The sequence below is a fragment of the Mesocricetus auratus genome, unplaced genomic scaffold (assembly GCF_017639785.1).
Source record: "Mesocricetus auratus isolate SY011 unplaced genomic scaffold, BCM_Maur_2.0 Super-Scaffold_4256, whole genome shotgun sequence".
Classification (NCBI taxonomy): domain Eukaryota; kingdom Metazoa; phylum Chordata; class Mammalia; order Rodentia; family Cricetidae; genus Mesocricetus; species Mesocricetus auratus.
Genome location: NW_024429182.1, coordinates 19,339,145 through 19,360,645, shown reverse-complemented (window position 1 = coordinate 19,360,645; position 21,501 = coordinate 19,339,145). Strand labels below are relative to the sequence as shown.

The window sequence follows — 21,501 nt, the reverse complement described above, 5'->3', positions numbered from 1 at the left end:
TCAGAGTCTCAACCATAGTCAAGGCACTGAGTACACCCCTACTGGATCAGAGAGTGCAGGTTTGGATTCCAATATGACACAGACTCTGTTTTTACATAGATAATATGCAGAAATATTTGGATTGTTGAGGTAGAGTCAGCGTCACCCGGGTCCTCTTGAGTCCCCAGCAGCTTCTGGAACAAGGTCAGCTGCTTCAACTTTTTGAGCCTGCTGTCTCCGTCAGAGGATCAGAGCTAAGAACAAGCATCTCACAGTGTTGGTAACCATTAACTGGAACAGTAAATACAACTTCTTGCCACGGGGCCTAACACAGTAAACAGTCTGTTCCCAAAACCACATATATCATGTGTCCCTGGCCTCTAAAATGCTATTCAACATTTAATAAGCACTCATTGTCTGCCTGCTTCATGAAACAATTTTACAGATGAAGTAATCGGATGTAGAGGGTTAGGCAGCCCCTCCTCCGTGCCCAGCTACGAAGAAGTGAAGCAATGGCAAGCTGATTCCAGGGCCGTGCTGTCTTACGTAGGTGTGGCTGTTACACATCACAATTTAAGCATTTTCACGTGCATTCAGAGCTTTCCTGAGTAGTGTATACAGGCTGGGGAAGCAGTGACAGGCCAAAGCTTTTTCTTCAAAGTAGAGCCAGGCCACTGGAAAAGGGATCTGCTGTGCCAGGCCAGGGGACACTGAGTTACGGACCAGGATGTAAAAGGGGAGCTCTACAACGTAGAATCAGCTGGAGGTCTGATGCAGACATAGTCCTATAGACAAGTGTGGCTTGCTTAGGTCTGGGGCTGTTCCTGTAATCACTTGGCAATGAACTCTGTTTATATGTACTGAGTGAGGGTCTCCTATATGCCAGGCCCTGGAAAAGATGGATGAGCTCGGCCAGATCATGGTTTATGGCATAGCAGACTCAAGAACTACTTACTGCAGAGGAATGGTTCAAACGGAGGCCGAGACAAGCAAGTAACTGTCAGCGTGGAAAGCTGGACCCAAAGTCAGTAGTAATTAAACTGGGCATTGTCTGCCAGCTAAGGAGGGTTTGGAAGATGGAGGGCATTCTGAGTTCATGTGGGAAACTTGCAAGAAGTGACAGAGTTTGGGCATGGGTGGGGGAAGGAAGCGGAAAAAACAAGACATTGGAAGTTGGTTGGGGACAGATTATGCAATATGCCACATTGACAAGACACAGCTCTGTAGTGCGCTCAGTGAGGAACAACCAGGTCTGTTTCAGAACCCTGCTGAAGAATGAAGGTTGGCTCCTGGGGGTGGGGGAGTGAGAAGAAGCCATCACTGGTTTCCTGACTTCAGGAAAATGAAGAGAATGCCTGTTCTTGTCTCTTGTGTTGTTGGAGGCTTACATAAGAATACATGTAGACCCTGTACTACCAATAAACCTTGCCATCGTTGGGCGCTTTGCCATCTGGATGAAAAGTTAGGCACACAGGACATTCTGTTTTCTCAGATCTGGGCCATGTCATGTTAGGTGACTAGAAGTGTTTGGCATTGCTATGCTCTGTGAGCTGTGGGTGAGGCATCCGGGCCTCCAGTAAGTGATGGTTCCTTACTCTGGCCAAGGAAATTTCACGGCTAGACAACTTCGGACAGGGCGGATTTGTGGTGGACAAGTGCAAGGTACTGGGGATGTCCTACCCAGGGAGAGAAGTTGTCAGTTCAGGCCTCCTGCTCACTTGTGGCGACCAGGCATGCTAGGAAGCTTCTATGGGAGAAACTTACTATCTCCCATCTCCTATGAGGGTTAATCAAGGGGGTTCAGGCTCAGGCTGGGAGGACACTGTTGGTAGCCAGTTCCCTCCTCGGCAGACCAGCCAGGCCCACAAGGCAGGGAGAGCTGGGGTGGCTCCAGATGTGGCAAACGTGACCCAGCAGCTCGGGCAGCCGGTGCGGAAGGCCTGCCATGGACTAGGGGGGTGCGGGCCTTTGGCCCTGGCTGGAGGGTGAAGAAATTGGAGCGGAGGAGAAAGGGGGGGGGGAGCCAGGGTGAAGGGCGCGACGGCAGGAAGCCGAGAGGCGCGAGCAGGGGTGGAGACCGACGAGGGGACGGCCAAAGAGCGGGTAGGAGGGCTGGAGAGAGCCAGAGAGAAAGAGGAGGAGAGAGGGAAGGAAGAAGGGTGGAGAGGAGAAGCAGAGCCGAGGACTAGGAGCAGAGGAAGGCGCACAGGCCGCAGCGGGAGCAGCGGGCTCGGGGCCGGGCCGCCCCCCCGCGAGCAAGGCGCAGCCATTCCGCTGCTCGGGGCGCCGCCGCCGCCGCCACCGCGTCCGGGGGCCATGCTCCCTCCACCCCCGCGCCAGCCGCCGCCCCAGGCGCGCGCGGCCCGCGGATCCCTGCGCCTGCAGCGGGCCTTCCTGCGCGGCCCGTTGGGCGTGCTGCGTCTGTTGCAGCTGCTGGCGGGAGCCGCCTTCTGGATCACCATCGCTACCAGCAAGTACCAGGGCCCAGTGCACTTCGCGCTCTTCGTGTCGGTGCTCTTCTGGCTGCTCACCCTGGGGCTCTACTTCATCACGCTGCTGGGCAAGCAGGAGCTGGTGCCCGTGCTGGGCTCGCGCTGGCTCGTGGTCAACGTGGCACACGACCTGTTGGCCGCTGCCCTCTACGGGGCCGCGACGGGCATCATGATCGACCAGACACAGCGACACAGCTACTGCAACCTCAAGAGCTACCGGCTGCCTTGCGCCTACCATGCCTTCCTAGCGGCCTCCGTCTGCGGCGGCCTCTGCCTTGGCCTCTACCTGCTCTCGGCGCTCTACGGCTGCTGCCGTCGCTACCAGGGCAAGGAGGAGGTGGTGTGAGGCCACTCGCTCCACTGCGGCCCAGATCGGTGCGGGGATCCCTCCCGAGCCCTTCCTGCCGCCCCCGCCCCGTACCGGTGCGCCCCTGCACCCTCTCCCTGCCTGTGTTTCCACTGTTCGCGCCCTGGATCCCCGACGTTCAGTTCCAGTCTGACTGCTGCACCACAGCTTAGCCCAGATATCAGCTTCCAGGGACCAGCGCAGCTATCCGAGGCGCTGACACACATACTCAGATGGGCCGCTCCAGGAGAAGCCTGGAAGTCCCTTTCCCCATTCCTTGTCCGGAGCTAGACGTGGACAGGCGCCGCCGCGCCGCGTAGATCCGGCGGAGGCCCCCAAATTGGAACCAGTCTTTGGACTGCGCCTCTGCTCCCTCCCTCCTGCCCTGCAGTCGGAAGAGCATCCCTTCCCTGCCCCCTCTTCCAGCCTGGGGTGGTGTAGAATGCAGTCAGGCAGTTGCAGGTGGAGCCGGGGACAAGCCTTAGCTGGTGCTGGAATGAATGACGTCTTTAGTTGTAGTTTGGATCTCTCCCTGCGCAGCCCTACATCATCGAAGTTTTTGGGTGGGGCCAGCTACAGGAGTGGTGGAGAGCAAAGGCCCGCGGACTGTACCTTACTAAACAACGCGCGCTCACGTCTCTCCGCATTTATACTTGGGGTTCATTCAGACTAGGCCAAATGTGCTGTCACTCACCAGCTTCTGCTGCACCCTATCCTTAAATATGTTTGTGTTAGGGATCCTGCGTAACCAACGGCGATTGTTAAGATGATGCCCACCCCTTCGGGGACCCAGATCCCGCTCTGGGAACAGCCATTTTAAGATAAGAGCCACACTTTTCCCTCTAAAGCAGTAGGTTGCCTAGGGAACCACTCAGGTACTACCTCCAAAAGAAGACTTAGAAGGCAAACGGGCCTGCCAGTGGCGCTGTCTTCCCCTGCACATTCAGTGTTTGGTAGCATAATGAGGTCTCTGAGAATCCGCAGGTACACGCCCACACATGGTCATTTAGTTCACTGAACTACTACTGGGCCCGAGCCATTCCCACCCCCAAGACTGCCCCATGCTGTGTGGGTCCCACAGTTTGACCCAGTGAAGACTGGGAAGCTCCCCTTTCCCTGGGAGTTTCTCTAACGCGGCGGGGCACCCAATGACAAAAGAGCTGGGTGTCCTTCACCATCCGGAGGCCTGAGAACTGCTGGTTCTTTCTTATCACTGGGAAAATGAAGCTAAGGATATCCAGGTGGTCTCCCAGTCTGAAGGACAGTCCCTCGCAAGAGATCCTGGCGTTGACTCTGAGCAGCTGGTGGGGTGAGCTCTCCCACCAAATTGAGAATTCTCTGGACCTGAGGTGGACAGCTGGTGCCACCTCTAAGGTAAGACATTTTTGGATAACTGGGGAGTATCATAGGCCTGTGAAGAGAAAACATGGTGCCACCTTCTCTTCCAGAAATTAAAGTGATTTTACTCAAAGCAAGTGGAAGAATGACAAAGATAACCATAGAAGTTGTGAAAATTCACTGTTTTTACTAACTCCTTCAAGAACCACCAGCTTTCTCTGGAAACACAAGGGCATAGGACACTGCTTGTTAGAGACAGAGTCCAGTGCTCCTGTCGTGTAGGGGAAACGTCTATCAGGGAGCCACACACACAGCCCCTGCAAGTTTATTTTCAAGCTTAGGTGTGGAGGTGTTGGGTTTGTCCTCATGAAGGTAGTGCTTGAAGTGGAACACAGCACTTTCTATAGCCCTGCTGTGTGGGTATACTGCTTGAATGCATGTATTCTCTGTGTAGTACTGTGAGATCAATGCCCAAAGTCCCCTTGGCAATGAGTAAAGGGGGTTGGCTTTGATTCGGACAGGCCACCTTCTTTCACACTACAGGTCAAGACATATTGGATATGGCTAATTTTTTTTTCTGGGGCTAAGAGTGTAGCTTGGTGGTAGAATAATGAAAAGTTTAGGAGGCCCTTGGTTCACGACCCAGCATCAGAAATATTTTTTCCTAAATTGGTAAAATATGCATGACCTAAAAATTTCGCTTGTAACCAGCTCTAAGGGCAGTTTGGTGGCGATAAGGACAGTCACACAGCTATGCAGTCATCACCACCATGTACCTCCAGAACTGTTTTCATCTTGAAAAACAGTCTGCGTCCACTAGTATTATGGGAGTTTGAGTTGGGTATGCTCCCATGGGCATGTAATCCTAGAGTCTTGGAGATTATGGAGAGTGGATTATGAGTTCAAGGCCAGTCTGGGCTACATAGTGAGTTCCAGGCCAGCCCCAGTCACACAGTAAGACTCTATCCTCTAAACAAACAAAACAACAAAAAAGTTTGTGGGGGATTTTTTGCTGTTTTTTTTTTTCCTCTCTGAGAAATCCCAGAACACAACCTCCAATGTTCTTCCTTGTCTTGGGCTAGCTCTACTGCCATGCTCCACAAAGGGTGACTTTCCCTCCAACCAGACACAGTGACAGTCTGTGCATGAGGTGGGCTTTGCTGGGACACCTTGGACACCTTGATAGTCAGTGACTTTTGTTCCTGTGTTGCAGGTTTCCAAGTAGCTGAGGCCTCAAAGACTCCCAGAGTGGTCAAACTGCCACAGCCCTGCCTGCTTGACTGCACTAGTCTACCTGGGGCCAGCAGAAGACCTCTGCTGCCGTGGGGCAGGTGGGGAGCAAGAAGTCTCTCCTTCTCACTGTCTGGTGAAGAACCACAGTGGGGAAGACGGATTTCTTCCTTGATGCTCAAGGATTACCAGTTCTCCTACATTACAATTTTGGGCACCAGATTCTGAACACTTGGGACGGATCTTTGCCCGTCTCCAATTCCCTAAGTGACGGGTCCCCAGTTCCAGCTTGCATTCTTACCTGTTTGTCTTTTGTAGATCACTAAGCTCAGGCCCAGTTCCCTCAGGAGCTCAGCCCCAGGTGACCTTGCTCCTGGTCACACCTCCTGGCCCTGCTGTGCCTTATCTACCCAGATGTGCCTGGAGCTCCCAGAGCTCACCAGCTCTTCCTGATGTGCCTGGCTTCCAGCAGCTTTGTGGTCCTTCAGTCTGCTGAATGTGAGAAGGATGGGAGACACTGCTGCGCCACCCACCTTTCCTCAAAGGCCACAGAATGATCACCTGATGTCGCCCAGAGCATTCCAACACTGGCAGTAGTCTCCCCGGCTTACTTCTCTGACACCAGGACTGGGGCCAGGCCAAGACCACCCAGACAGCCCCCAACCAAAAGTCTGGGTCCTCTTGTGGGCCCAGGAGACACATTCAACAGTGGGCACAAAGGCCACGCAGGGGTGAATTTTGGTATAGGGAGGGTGGCTAGAGGGAGGAGCCATGCGCCTTATCCAGTGATGTAGTCATGGATACCCCAGGATGCCTTTTGGAATAAAGTTTGGTTTGTCTGATCTTGTGTTTTTGTCTTATATCCTAGTTGTCTGTGGTGATTTTCAGCTGGGTTCCCCCAGCAACCCACACTTGCCTTCTAGGAGGGAAGGGAAAATGAGTTTACAGGTTTCCACTTTGGTTAGTAGGGGCCTGAGGGTAGGATCCAGAGAGAAACACTGGTTTTTTTTGTCAACGCTGAAGGGGACTACAGAGGTTTCCTCCTTCCTGCCTGCTCTCTACTGGCCCCTATTTATGGGTGCCACTCCCTGTCAGGCTGGGAATGACTGTTGTAGAGCCAGCAGGATCCTGTTTTGTCCCAGCCCCATCAAACAGAGGATGAATCAGTTCAGGGCACAGAAGCAACTTGTCTAATGCCTTACAGCTTATTATGAGCAAACTGGAGGTGCCTGGAGCCCCAGCCATGGTTTGTTCCTGCTGTGCCTGGCCTGTGGCCCTGATCCTCTAGAGGTTGTTGGTCAGCTGGTCCCTGCTGATGGAGATGCCCCAGAATATTGAGTCTTGGAGCAGAAGGGAGCAGCTTCTTGAATTCCTCCTGCTTCTGGGAAACAGGACCCAGCTGCTTCTGGGAAACAGGACCCAGCTGTCAAGGCTTACCTTCCTGGGCACAGCACCAGCTGGGATCTGATGCCCTATGGTCTCCAAGCCTGCCTGCTCTTTCCAAGACCACCCTCCTGCATGAAACTCAATGGCATGGCACATCCCCGTCTCCCTTCTGTTTCTGTTTTGGTTTGGGATTTCCAGGGTGAAGAGACCTGTCGCTTGCTGCAGAGTCCACCATTTACACCCTTCTCTCTATTTCTTTGTGTGTCTGGGTATACACATGTATGGGTAAGCATGCACATGGAGTCCAGACTTCAGATGCCTTCCTCATCTTCCTCATTGCCTCTCCACTTTAAAAGCAAAACAAGACATACAGTTCTGGAACTGGCAATGCAGACCCAGTGATCCACCTGCCTCTGCCTCCTAAGTGTTACCACACATGACTTCCACCTTATTTTCTCTAGATATATTTATATTATTTCATGTGCATGAATACTTATTCATGCACATGAATAAGGATTTGTTATCCTGTTCATCATCCTCAAACTAGAATGTGGATGCTTGTGAACTACCATGCAGGTGTTGGAAATAAAAAAATTTATTTGGAAAAATCAAATGTGTGTGTGAACCTTTGCACGAATAGCAAGTGATCTTACCTCTGAGCCATCTCTCCTGCCACCGCCTTATTTTTTTGAAGATGGGTCTCTCATTGAACCTGAAGTCCACAAATTGGCTAGGTCAGCAAACCCTAGGGGCTCTCCCTGTCTCCATCTCCTCATCACTGGAATTACAGGTGTGCCATCACACTGAGTTTTTAGCATGGGTTCTGGGCACCTGAATTTAGGTCCTCATGCCTGCACACCAAGCTCTTTATGGACTGAGTTATCTCCCAGCTCCCTGAATTTCTTAGACAATATTAAAAGTTGTACTGATTCTCACAAGGGCCCGGAAAACCTGATCAGCATGATTAGCTTGCTGGGGTAGAACAGATACTTTTACATGAGCTACTTAATCGTCACTGAGGGTCAACACTGTTGCCCTTGCCCCCTCGAGAGAAAAATGGAGTCTTGGAGAAGGAAGGGCCTTGTCCAAGGTCACACAGCTGGCTGCTGAGAAGACAGAGACTAAAAGCAGCTCTCCTCTTAACACTCTGTTGTCCTTGGCAGACTTTGAAACCTCAGTAGAGTTAGGTGTTCAATCATTGAGACTGGGTGGTCAGGCCTGCTATGATTTGGCACTTCCCCTTTATTCTTACGATTTTTTAAAGTGTGTGTGTGTGTGTGTGTGTGTGTGTGTGTGTATGTGTGTGTGTGTGTGTTTGATGAGGGACTCTTTGAAATAAGACACCACTTTGGGAGTCTGGGAAATCCCGGAGATTTGCTCTTTTCTGTTTTGTTTTGTCTGTGACTTTTCCCATTTTTTTTCTAGGTGGGGGCAGGGATAGCTGGTGGTAGGAAAGATTTCGTAAGCTGCCGTTTTCAGGCATAAAGGGGAGAAGCAAGGATATGAAAGAGAAAAGTCTGGTTAACATGGTTTATATATGTATTTGTTGTTTCTTTTGTATAATACTTGGAAAATAGAATAGCTAACAGTATTTTATTATATTATTAGGGTAACTATTGCCGTGATGAAACACCACGACCTAAGGCCAGCTGGGGAAGAAAGGATTTATTTTGCTTACCCTTTCAGGTAATGCTCCATCCCTGGGGGGAAGTCAGAGAAGGAGCTCCAGGCAGGAACTTGGAGGCAGGAAGTGAAGCAGAGGCAGGAAGGAGAGCAGCTGCTTGCCGACTTTCTCCCACATGGCTTGCTCAGGCTAACTTTTATAGCACCCAGGACCACCAGCCCAGGGGTGACTCCACCCACAATGGGCAAGGCGATCCCACTTTAATCGCTAATTAAGAAAATGCCCTACAGGCTGGCCTACAACCCAATCTAGCCAGCAGGGGGGGGGGGGCTGACAATGCAGCTCGGTTGGTAGAGTGCATGCATATCCCAGCATTCACAAAACACTGGTCCAGCCCCCAGGAGCACATAGGCTGGGCATGTTTGACGGGTGCCTGTAATCCCAGTACTGGGAAAGTGGAGGCAAGTTGAAGGTCATTCTCCACTACATATGCCTATTTGAGGGTGCAGTAGGCTACAATAAATAAAAAAAATAAAAAAGGGCCACCAAGTCGAGTCAGCGGGTAAAACTGCTTGCCTCTCAAGCTCGACAACCTACAGAAAGATGGAAGGAGAACCAATCTCACAAAGTTGTCTTCTGCCCGCACACTTGAGCAATGTGACATGTGCACCCACATACATATTGAAGGTAAAAATGCGAAATAACAAGGGAAGGCCCTGACTGCTCCTAGGTATATGGAGGGGAAAGGTTATTGTAGATAAAAGGGAGCGCCTAGTCAGAGGCAGGGACATCTGGGAGAGTCCAGAGTGGACATGGCCATGTGAGGAGAGAGGGAAGGGAGAGCAAAGAAGGAGCCACCACCCAAGAGAGGTGACCTGGGCCAAGAAACTGACTTTGGTCACAGTGTCTCACCACAGAAAAGGTAACCCTAACTAAGATAGCACCTATTTTAATTTTTTTTTTTTTTTGGTTTTTCGAGACAGGGTTTCTCTGTAGCTTTGGAGGCTGTCCTGGAACTCACTTTGTAGACCAGGCTGGCCTCGAACACACAGAGATCCGCCTGCCTCTGCCTCCCGAGTGCTGGGATTAAAGGCGTGTGCCACCAATGCCCGGCCTCTATTTTAATTTTTAAAATAGTTACTTTGACTGTGTATATGTATGTGCACTTGACTGCAGGGGCTGGAAAAAAGCGTTGGATCCCTTGAATCTATAGCTAGCTGGTGGTTATGAGCTGCAGCTGGGGGTGCTGGGAACCAACTCTGGGTCTCAGGAAGAGCAGTACAAGCTCCTGACCGCTGAGCCATCTCTCCAGGCTCCCAGTAGGTAATCTTTTCCCCAACCAGCTACATGTTGCTTGGCATGGAGATCCTCCTATCAAAATAAAACAGGGGGGCAAAAACTGGTGGAACAGACAATGTTATTCAAGTTTGGGCTTGGGGAAATGTGGTAGTGACATTCTGCTTCATAGAAAAGCATTACCCATTTTTTTTTTTTTTTTGGTTTTTCGAGACAGGGTTTCTCTGTATTGTTTTGGAGGCTGTCCTGGACCTTGCTCGGTAGACCAGGCTGACCTCCAACTCACAGAGATCCGCCTGCCTCTGCCTCCCGAGTGCTGGGATTAAAAGCGTGCGCCACCAACGCCCGGCTAGCATTACCCATTTTCAAAATGGGAGTTTGTCTCAGGAGCTTTTATGGGATGGTGGATGGAAAATTTCTCTGCTGGGAGAGGTAGATTCCCAAGCTTGGAAAGCCCTTTGTTTTTGCATAAGCTCTTTGAAGGATTTGTAGGATGGACATTCGGTCTTTTTTCTTTGAAATTATCTTTCTGGGGGCTGGAGAGATGGCTCAGTGGTTAAGAACACTTACTGCTTTTGCAGAGGATCCAGGTTCAGTCCCCAGCACCCTCATGGTGGCTCACAGTCATCTATCACTCCGGTTCTAGGGGGTCTGATATCCTCTTCTGACCTCCTGAGGCACCAGGCATGCGTGTGGTACACATACTTGCATTCAACCAAAACACTCATGCAGTGAAATAAAATGAATTTAAAAAAGGTTCAGCTGGACAGTGGTGGCACGTGTGTCTTTAATCCCAGCACTCAGGAGGCAGAGGCAGGCGGATGTCTGTGAGATCAGTCTGTTACACAGAGAAACCTTCCCTGGAGAAAAAAAAAACAAAATACAGAGAGAGAGAGAGAGAGAGAGAGAGAGAGAGAGAGAGAGGGAGGGAGGGAGGGAGGGAGGGAGGGAGGGAGGGAGGGAGGGAGGGAGGGAGGGAGGGAGAGAGAGAGAGAGAGAGAGAGAGAGAGAGAGAGAGAGAGAGAGAGAGAGAGAGAGAGAGAGAGAGAAGAAAAAGAAATGTTCTGTTAATGGAGCTTGTGTTGCAAGAAAAAAAAAAAAGGTGACAGCAGAGGAAGGAGGAAGTGGTGCTAACGGGCTCTCCCTGGCGCCTGGAGCAGCTGAGGAAAGGATACATGCTGTTCCTGGAAAGGGGAGGCGAGTGGGGTTGGCAGGCTTTTGCTTACATTTCCTATCAAAGTCGGCTAAGGAAAGGCTAGTACTGCCTGGTACGCATGGCACCTTTATGAGTTCATTTTTATTTCCCTCTGTAGTTTCTAGCCCGTTCTGTCACACAAAAGCGTCATTCGAATCAAGCCCATGGGAGTTCATTTCTGTCTCGAGCCGTGACAGGAAGGAAGGACTGTAAAGAAAGTTGGCTATTACAAATCTGAATTATGTCAGCTTTTCTCCTCCTGGTTGACGAGGACTTCGGAGAGTTCCCTTCAGGGTTAAGCAGCTCGTAGTGCTGAGCCCAGCTGTCCTGCTGCCTGGAGCCAGTTCTGTCTGCCAGGTGTACAGTCTTCCCTGAGCCCAGATCATCCTTCAGGTGCTGTGCCTTCAGAGTAACCTGGCTGTAGCCTCCCATGCTCCCGCCCACTCCTTCTGTGGCTCCGGAGCAGTTAACATCACTGACTCTGCTTCAGTCAAGCCAACCCATCTCTTATTAGTTGATCTGGTTTCCAGAGCATCTACGGATCAGAGCGTCATCCATCATTCAGCCAATGGGGAGGATTTTGGCTCCTACTCACTGGTTGTAGAAAGAGCATCATGAGCTACCATAGATCAGAGGGCCTGGTAATTAAATGTGCGCAGCTCTGCTTGAGGCTGTCCTCTGTAGGATTTCCTAAGACCATGCAGATAAAATGCAGAGCCCACACCGTGCCCCGTAGTTCATAGCACCCCGGCGCCATGCATCTGTCTCTTCCCCGCCTGAGAGATGACAGCCTTCCTATTGGTAGATAGGTGTTACTCTCATGGGTGTCGTCTGTGTTCCCTTGTAGTTCCGGGTCATCTGTTGTTGCCTTATAATTCCCGCCTTGTCTCTATGTCCAAACAGTACATAGCAGAGAGGACTTGTTCACATGGACAACTGACCTCTGGAGAGGTAAAGTAGCCTCTAATGTCAGCTGTCAGTAGGGAAAGGCTGGCAGATTCCTCTCCTGCGTTGGTTTATATGGCTGCACTCATCCCGGGTCTTACCTGGGCAGAGGGAGTTGTTTTCAGTCACCTGGCTGGTGCATATCTTCGCTTTGCACAAGATTTTCCCACTTCTCTGACAATCTTGGTTGGATTTATCAGCTCGTTGCTGTCTCCTCCCTGGGTCTCTGGGAACTAGTAAAATTCTTGTTGGGTTTGACTTATCAGTTTACTTTTATATGTATGGGTGTTTTGCCTGCATGCATGTCTGCATACCACTTCTGTGAGCTTGGTGACCACAGAGGCCTGAAGAAGGTGTCATATTCTCTGACATTAGTATCAAGCAGAGTAGTCTGGACTCAGGCTAAATTAAGGAGTTTCCATATTATTCTATATGCTGGAATAGTTTGTATTTGTGGGGAGGGGTTGGTTGGTTGGTTGGTGTTTTTGTTTTTAATTTTTTTTTTGTTGCTTGGGAGGGGTTGAGACAGATTCTCACTATGTAGCTCTGGCTGGCCTGGATCTCACTCTGTAGATCAGGCTGACCTTGAATCACAGAACTCCTGTGCCCCCCTGACTCCTGAGTGCTGGGGTTAAAGGCATTCCTGACTTCATCAGGAATCTTTTGAAACTTCAAGCATTCCCTTCCCTGCCTCTGCTTTACCCCTCCTCCAAGGCCACACCTTCTAATCCTTCCCAAACAGTTTCTACAAATTGGGAGGCAAGTATTCTAACATATGAACCTATGGGTGTCATTCTCATCAAATCACCAATGGAGTTGCAGCACCTGATGTGTGTGCTGGAAAATGAACCCGGGTCCTCTGTAAGAACAGTACTCACTCCCAACCAATGGACCGTCTTTCCTTTTAATTTAAACCAGGTTTTTTTTTAATGTAGCTTTGATTGATCTCAAACTCTCTGCAGTCATACACAAACACACACAGTAAATAAACAACTATAAAGGATACCTTTTTTTGCTTTGCCTTTTTGAGACAGGATCTCTATTATGTAGTACTGACTGTCCTGGAACTTCCTATGTAGACAAGGCTGGCCTCACACTTACAGAGATCCCCCTGCCTCTGCCTCCTGAGTGCTGGGATTAAAGGCGTGCACCACCATGCCCGGTTTCTACTTTCCCTTCCTAAATTCTGAGGTTAAAGACTCACACCACCACCTCGGTACTAGAGACTCAATTCAGGGCTCTGTGTATATCTGGCAAGCACTTTACTCTCCCGAGCCCAGAATGTGACTCCCCCCAGAAATACATACAAGACATTAAGGTAGCATTCAGGCGCATGCCTATAACCTTGGGAGGTTGAGGCAGGGGATTAAGAGCTTGAGAGCTAGAGAACAGACTGGGCTATATATAGTAAGAACTTGTCTCAGAAGAAAAATCCTGAGGCATTTGCCTCTATATTCTCATGAAAGATATACTGTGAATGTTTGGGAAAATTAATGTGTGTTGTTGTCCAGTTGTTATAACAAAAAACATTCCAGGAGCTTGACAAAATAAACTGTATTTATGTTTATATATGCTTTAGCTTTTTTGATATTTTATTATTTTTATTTTATATGTATGACTGTTCTGCCTGCATGCATGTGTCTGTACACCATGTTTGTTCCTGGTGCCTGCAGAGGCCAGAAGAGGGTGTCATATCCTCTGGAACTGGAGTAACAAATGGTTGTGAGCTGCCTTGTAAGTATTAGGAATTGAACCCGTTTCCTTTGCAAGAGCAACCAGTGCTCTTACTCACTAAGCCATCTTTCCAGCCTCTCCTTATTTATTTACTTACTTATTTCTTCTTTATTTATTTTTAAAAAATAATTGTTTCATTAGTTCTTTGAGAATTCCATACAATGTATTTTGACCACATTAATTCCAGACTCTCACCAGATTTACCCCAACACCCTGTCTTCTTTGGTTGTTCATTTAAAAACTCCAATTTGTGCTCCATACATTTCTGACTGTAGGGCCATCCTTTGGAGCACAGTCAACCCTCCAGGAGTCACACCCCTAAAAATGAACTCTCTGGGTTAAAGCCATGGATGGCTTAGCAGTTTAGAGCACTTGCTGCTCTTGCAGAGAGCTTGGTTCAATTCCCAGCACCCATGGTGGCTTACAGCTATCTCTAACTCCAATTCCAGGACATCTGATGCCCTCTTTAGACCTCTGTGGGCACTAGGCACACGTGTGGGACATACACATACACACAGCAAACACACTCATACATATTAAATATAAAATAAAACAAAAAACCTGACTCTCCCTCACCATGAGGCCACCAACTGTACACAGCTTCTCAGTTAGGGGTAGGCTCATGAGTTCATTCCCACTCCATGCTGGAAAGTTGACTGAGATTTTTTTCACGTAATTGTCCACTGTGGGTCGTCTCCAGAAGTGGGAGATGGTCCACTATGGGATGATTCCTGGAGATAGGTTTCATTCACTTTGTTGCATTGCTTTCCCTTTGCAACAAGCTGGCCACTCGGGAAAGGAGGTAGCAATAAGTTTCTGACTTTTAAATGTCTGGTTCGGCAAGCAACACTCAACATTCCCACTCACTTCCTTGGGAGTTACATGTCCCAGCCTATGCAACAGAGCTGAGAGCCATGAGAACCTAGTCCCAGGATGGGTGACCTCTGCCCAACCACCCTGTGGTCCCTAGAAGGGAGTGTGCATGAGGGGGTGACTCCTGACATGTTTTGGGGGATGGTTAGATGCCTCTTTCATGGGAGCCATGAGGTTTATTGGTGAGGTTTTCATTGCTCTCCACTGTGAAGGTTTTGTGCGCCAGCGTTTGATGAATGATTGTTTTCATGGCTGCCAAGAGCTGCTGAGTAAGAATGTAACTGCAGACATTCACTTCCTTGCTGTTTGTCCAACAACTCGCTGTCTCCCAGCTGGAAAGCTCATTACTCAAGAGCATTTCTTTCCCAGGTACAAGAACATAGAGATGTATTTATGGAACACTGTTCAAGGGCAACAGCAGCAAGCTGTTGATCCAAAACACACGCGAGTCAAACACTTATTTTAGATACAGGAGACAAAAATGAAAATATTAAAGAGAAAGACGCATGGAGAATTTTCCTTTATTTTTACATTCGTTAAAAAAAGAGGAGTGGATAGCTGGGTGGTGGTGGCGCACTTCTTTAATCCCAGCACTTGGGAGGCAGAAACAGGCGGATCTCTGCGAGTTCAAGGCCAGCCTGGTCTATTGAAGGAGTTCCAGGACAATCTCTAAAGCTACAAAGAAACTCTGTCTCAAAAAAAAAAAAGTCAATGGCCAGGTGATGTATATACCTTTAATCACAGGGGAAACAAAGGTGGATGGATCTCTGTGAATTTGAGGCCAACCTGGTCTATAGAATGAGTTCCAGGACAGCTAGGGCTGTTCCACTGAGAGACCCTATCTCAAAAATCAAAAGAAAGAATAAAGAGTGGATACGCATTTTATATAATATATAATTTCACATAACTATTTTCACTTCAAAATGTACCATTTGTGAATTTTTACAATTCAATCTGGGACATCAGCCTGCGGATGGCATCACTCATTGTCAGCTTGGTTTTCTCCTCTGTTAAACCTTTCTGGAAATCTCTTCATAGACATAACCAGACATGATTTTCCACAGTACTTCTCAATCCCCTCAAGTTTCCATTGAGATCAACCACCCACTTGGTTTAAGGTTTATGTTCTGAGGCTTGTTTATGATGTAGGCAGCATTGCTAGTTCACTTATTTTTTATAACGGATAATATTGCTGTGAATGGACAGGGTATTTTTTTTAACCTGTGATGTGCCCATTTAGAGCATTTTTTAAAAATTTTATTTTCCAGTTTAAATTTAGATAAGAAACAAGGTTGCTTCTCAAGTCAGTTCCAGGTCCCTCTCCCATTCCCTCCCTTCCTCCCGAGCCCTCCCCCCCCCGTTATCCCCTCATTTCCCCAGGGAGGGTGAGGCCCTCCATGGGGGTGTGCATAGTCTGTCATTTCATATAGGGCAGGGCCTAGACCCTTTCCCAAGAGTTCTGGGTGAGAGTGCACCTCACATTGTTCTATTGGAGTCCAAAGTCCGTGTGTATACTTGGGATGGGTACTGATCTGCTGCCCAAGGCTCAATAGATTCCCTAGGCCTCCTCACTGACACCCAGATTCAGGGGGTCTTGATCAGTCCCATGCTGGCTTCCCAGGCTGATGCCTGGGATTCAAGAGTTAACCTTTGTCTGGTCAGCTGTTTCTGGGGGTTAAACCAGTCCAGTCTTAATCCCTTTGATCATCAGTCCTCCCTCTCTGTTACTGGCTTCACTTAGAGCATTTTTAAGTTGGGGCTCAGAGTGTATTGCATCTGGTAGAGTGTTTGCCTAGCATGTGTAAGGTGTTGGACTAATTCCCCAGCACAGCACAAGCCAGACACAGTGGCTCACTCTTGGAGTCTTAGCGCTTAGCACCTGGGAAGTGAGGCAGGAGGCTCATCCTCAGCTACAGGGTGAGTTGAAGGCCAGCTTTGGCTAAAGACTCTGGCTTAAAAATATTGAAAAACGGTACTAGAATACACGACCTGGAGTTTGCTTTCTCACTTCTGTACGAAGTCTTCACAACTGCAGCCATCACCACTATCCATTTGCAGGGCTCTTCCCGTCTCACAGAATGGAGACTCTCTCTGACAGCTCATTCCCCCTCACTCTATTCTACTTCCTGTTCCTGTGAATTCAGCCACTCCAGGAACCTCACGTGGATGTAATCAAGACAATTTTCGTGACAGCTTCTCAGGTTCATCCATGTTATATCTTGTGTCACAACCCCCGGGAACTTCCTTGCGACAGGGTCTCATTGAAGGCTGGACACTATCCCATGTGCCAATCCTGGTTTTGTGCATCCATTCATCTATTGATGGGCACCTGGTTCTTCCACTCAATGCTAGGGTGAAAAATGATGCCATGGACTGGGGCATACAAATACCCTTCTACAAATACCACTTACATTCCTGGTGACAATGAACAAGGGTACCAGTTTCCCTACTGCCTTACTGACACTATTTTCTATCTCATGTATTTTTAATAGAGTCTGGCTATGTATCCCAGGCTGGCCCAACTCACAACCCTCCCCTTTCAGCCTCACCAGTGCCCAGATTGCAGGTATGCACCGTCAAGTTCAGATAGACATCCATTCTTAAGCAGCCACTGCCAACATAGGATGTCAGGTTACAAACCAGACATGCCCAGATTAAGTGTCCGGTATCTCAGAAATTCAGAGCACCTTGGGGGAAGTGCTTGGTGATAGGAGTCTTCTAGAGGTAGAGCAGAGTTCCATGCAAACAGAGAAGGAAGTGAGGGATTACATGAGAGAGGATGTCACCAAGGGCTGAGCTATTTCACTAGGATGTGAAAGGGAGAAGGGAGGAGGCCAGCACCAGGGCCTTTGCTGTTCTCAGCTGCTCATCTTACTTTTGATTAATTGTCCTTTCATACTTTAAAATGTTATTAATTGCTGTATTGTTAGAGTTGTCTGTGTGTATGATGCCTGTGGGGGAGGCAGAGGGTGACTTAGTGGGGTTAGTTCTCTTCATTCACCTTCATACTGGTTTTGGGGGTCAAACTCAGGCTAGCAGGCTGGTGCAGCAAGCATCGTCACCCACTGAATCATCTCACCAGCCCCCTTCCACACACAAAAGGGACTAACCCGTAAGCCCAATACAGCATTGTAAAAATGACCAGGAGTGCCTGCTGGTGGTAGTTCTCACAGGGGGTTGGTTTCTTACCTTGTTCCATGTTGGATCTCTTGCTCTGGGATGTCAGTCACCACACGACTAAGGCTCTCAAGAACCCCTCTGGAGAGCCCCAAGTGAAAAGGTACCAGATCCTTCTGCTAGCTTGACAGTATGATAATACCAACACCAAGTTAGCAGCCACGTGGGCAGTGCTCACTGGAGCGAGTGCTCCATCCAGCCTCAGATTCGGGTGGTGCCAACATGAAAACCCACAAACTGCTCACTCAAACTCCTCCAAACCCCAGACCCCCAGGACAGTGTGAGACAATGTATTTTGGTTGCTAATTAAGGAACTATGTTTCTTTTTTGGTGGGGGCGTGGTCTCATGCACCACAGGCTGGCCTCACAGTCACTCTGCAGCTGAGAACGACCTTGAACTTCTGATCCTCCTGCCATTAGCTCCATCTCTGCATCCTACTGCCTCTTCTCGCTGGGATCACAGGTGTGAAGCATCTCCCCAAGTTTCCGTGGAGCTGGGGACTGAACCCAACGCTTTGTGTATGGTATGCAAGCACCCGGCCAACCCTGATTCATTAAGTTTTGAAATAATTTGTACAATTTTATTGAGGAGCATGAGAAAGATAAGGCATATTCAGAAGGTGACGAGAGAATTATGGAGGCTGGCTTGGGAGATCTGGCCAGGAACTTGAATTTCATTAAGAGCAGAGATGCTTCTGAACGCCATGTTCCCAGGAAGAGTGGGCGAGGGAGCCCTCTGGTGGCAGAAGGCATGTTTAGCTATTCCCCCTTTCCAGCTTGCATGCAGCATGTCAGCCTGGAATTCCTCCAAAGGCCATAGCTAGTTTATGATGCAGTTATGAGGGCCGTAAACATACGTTTGTACCAATGCAAAGAGTGTCCTCTGAAAATGTTAAGTTAAGTTACTAAGTGCCCTCTTTGATCATTTTCTGTTCTCTCTTAGCCTCTTGTCTGCAGGGCACCAAGGTTTGAGTCAAAGACTGAGGGTTCATGATTCTCAGGAGGAGACAAATAAGTAGAATTAAATTATAAAACGTCAGTTATGCCTGAGGGTGAATCTAAATTGTATAGCACTTGCCTAGCCTGTGCCAGGTTCTGGATGCCATTGCCAGTACTGAAACTAAATGAAATCAGTTCACCACCCCAAGCAGGTCAAAGTCTTATGAACAGGGCAAGACTTTGCTCATTGTCCCACTCAGTCTTTAGCGTCATCTTGTATCCTCTAATATTGTATCAAATAATGTCTAGGAGTTTGGGAATTGTATTCCTCAATCTTAAAGCAGCCAGAGAAGATAAATAAATGAAATCAACACTGCCACAAGCCACAGCCAGCCTCAGATCAGATCCTGGAGGAAAAGTTGCAAAGAAAATGAGATTTGTCTTTGGAGTGAGATACTGATGGTGTAATTTCAGGCAGTTAGGTCATTGAAATAATGGGGACAGAGGCAGGTAAATCTACCCCATCTCTATGCTCAATACTTTATTTATTTATTTATTTAGAGGACAGGCTCTCTCTGTGTTGTTTTGGAGTCTTTCCTGGAACTCGATCTGTAGACCAGGCTGGCCTTGAACTTACAGAGATCCGCCTGCCTCTGCCTCCTGAGTGCTGGGATTAAAGGTGCGCGCCACCAACGCCTGGCTGCTCAATACTTTAATACTGGAGGAGCCACTGTTTTGCATTATGGCTGAGTCAGGTTAGTGTCTCCTATGGAACTAAAAGCCCATGGAGGATGGAATGTGAGATTTGTTTATTCCTGACAGTTTTATAATCAGTGTTTTAAGGGAAGAGGTATTATACTGGGTCTTAGATCGGAAGAAATGTGAACATTCAGAACTGGCCAGGCCATGAGGAGACTCTTACAGACATGGGTCACTTGGGGGAACATTTGTCCCAGAAGCTAGATGCACAGAAGTTACTCCAGCCAGCTTCCCCAGTAGCCTCCTTCTAGGTAGAAGAACCATCAAGCAAGCAGACCACAACTTTTCACGCGCCTAGTGCTAGGCTGGGCAAGCCCATGGAACCAAGCTGGATGGGCACCTCACCCACTGATGGGGTGCATGAAGGAAGACTTCCTGAAGGGGTGACGTGAGATAAAAGCCAAGTTGTGGAAATAGTAGGCTGTCCCCACCCCACCCCAAACCCTGTATGGATGGAGAGGCACAGCAATGAAGATGTGACACACGGGGGGGGGGGTGCTTCCAAAGAGTTGACTGTGCCAGGGCCTCAGGGAGGTCGCTGTCCTCAGTGGAAGAATGAGCAAAGTTGTGTGTAGGACGGATGAGGCGAGAGCAGGAGTGGTGATGGCCTCTCTTTGTTGGGTCGGCAGAGGGAGAAGCCAGGCCTCCAGAAGCTGCACGCATGAGAGTCTAAGGAGGCCCCTGGAAACGGAGTCATCCAAAGGAGGGGGCAGAGTCCAGCAGACTGCCTAATGCTGTGTGGATTTTGGATCTTCTGGCATTCTAGGCTTGTGGACTTCCAAAGATACGGTGATTCTCCTTCTCTTCTTCTAGACAAGGTCTCATGTATCCCAGGCTGGTGTTGAACTTGTTATGTAACTGACCCCCATATCCTAAAACTCCTGCCTTCACCCCTCAAGTGCTGAGATTATAGGCACGTACCACCATACCTGGGCTTGGCTTAGGGGAATCAAACCCAGGGCTAGGCAAGTACTCTACCACCTGAGCTACATCCTTTAACCCTGGATTTCCAAGGACTCTTGTTTGATTTCTAGGTTGGGGATGGTATTGGTAGAATTTAGAGTAAAAATGAACATGGTAAAGACTGTGTGTGTGTGTGTGTGTGTGTGCGCGCTCGCGCGTAGTCCAGAAGAGAGCATCAGATCTTGTGGATCTGTAGATGCAGGTATGTTTGAGAACTTCAGCTTATTATGTAGGTACTGAAATCTGTACTCTGGTCATCATAACTTCTTAGTAAGTGCTCTCCACTGCCAAGCCACCACTCTGGACCCTACTATATTTAAAAATGATTTATTTATTTTTATTTTCGTGTTTTGCCTGTATGTATGTATGTATGTATGTATGTATGTATGTACACTATGTGTGTGCAGTACCTGTGGAAGTCAGAAGAGGACATTGGCTCCCTGGAACTAGAATTACAGAAGGTTGTGAGCCACCATATAAATGCTAGGGATCAACCCTAGGTCCTTTGCAAGAACAGCAAGTGTTATTAACTGATGAGCCACCTCTCAGTGCCCGCCCCCAAGCAGAAGAGTGAACAGTGCTGCCAGGAGCCCTCGTAAGGAAGACTGGAAGTGTCCATTGGCTTAGCAGCCAGAACAGCACCGGTGACCCAGGAAGACGGGATGACAGTCGGTGAGGAGTGTACAGTAACGCGCAGTCAGTTGGATGAGTAAAGAGAACAGGGGGCACGGAAGAGATTTCCCAGGATGAGATGTGTCAGTGAGGGATTTCAGAGCTCAAGGGACAGTCACAGGCCTTGAGGAAGTGAGAAGAGTTGGGATTCCCAGGACAGCTGAGTCCTGGCTGGAGGAGCAAGTGCACCTGTCTTTCTGAAACAGATGCTGGAGACAGCATGGCAGTAGCGTTGGACACTTCAGAGAGGGTGGTTGTCGCCATCTGGGCAGCGGGGAAGGCTGCAGACATCCGACTCCTGCTAGGATGAGTTGTTTGGATTTGGATAGAAAGAAGGAGCAGGGTAGGCGGGTGTGACAGGCAATTTGAGGAGTTGGCAGGAGTCTGGGTTTTGCAGGTAACGGGAGAGGGTTCGGCTGGCTGAGACTGATGCGCTTGAGAGAGACAAGTCCAGTAGGTGCAGTCTTGTGTGGGTGGTGTTGTGACTGGGGTTGCTGGGATCCAGTGATATATCTGGCTCAAATCCCAGTTCCAAGAGGTTTATGTGCTGTGA

At 48.9% G+C, this 21,501-nt stretch overlaps 1 protein-coding gene across 2 annotated transcripts; it reads left to right on the top strand.

Annotated features, from left to right (window-relative positions):
- Window positions 1-2,061: 2,061 nt before the first annotated feature.
- Marveld1 (MARVEL domain containing 1) lies at window positions 2,062-6,227 on the top strand. 2 transcript variants are annotated; one of them, XM_013116501.3, is made up of 2 exons: window positions 2,062-4,191; window positions 5,704-6,227. In XM_013116501.3, the coding sequence occupies exon 1, from the start codon at window positions 2,296-2,298 to the stop codon at window positions 2,815-2,817; it is 522 nt and encodes a 173-aa protein (XP_012971955.1). In that variant the 5' UTR covers window positions 2,062-2,295; the 3' UTR covers window positions 2,818-4,191; window positions 5,704-6,227. The 2 variants fall into 2 exon arrangements, with proteins under 2 accessions (XP_012971955.1, XP_012971920.1); XM_013116466.3 differs by having other exon boundaries at window positions 5,369-6,227.
- The last annotated feature ends 15,274 nt before the right edge of the window (window positions 6,228-21,501 follow it).

Coding starts and splice junctions, on each gene's coding strand:
- Marveld1 (XM_013116501.3), top strand. CDS start 2,296: ATGCTCCCTCCACCCCCGCGCCAGCCGCCGCCCCAGGCGCGCGCGGCC.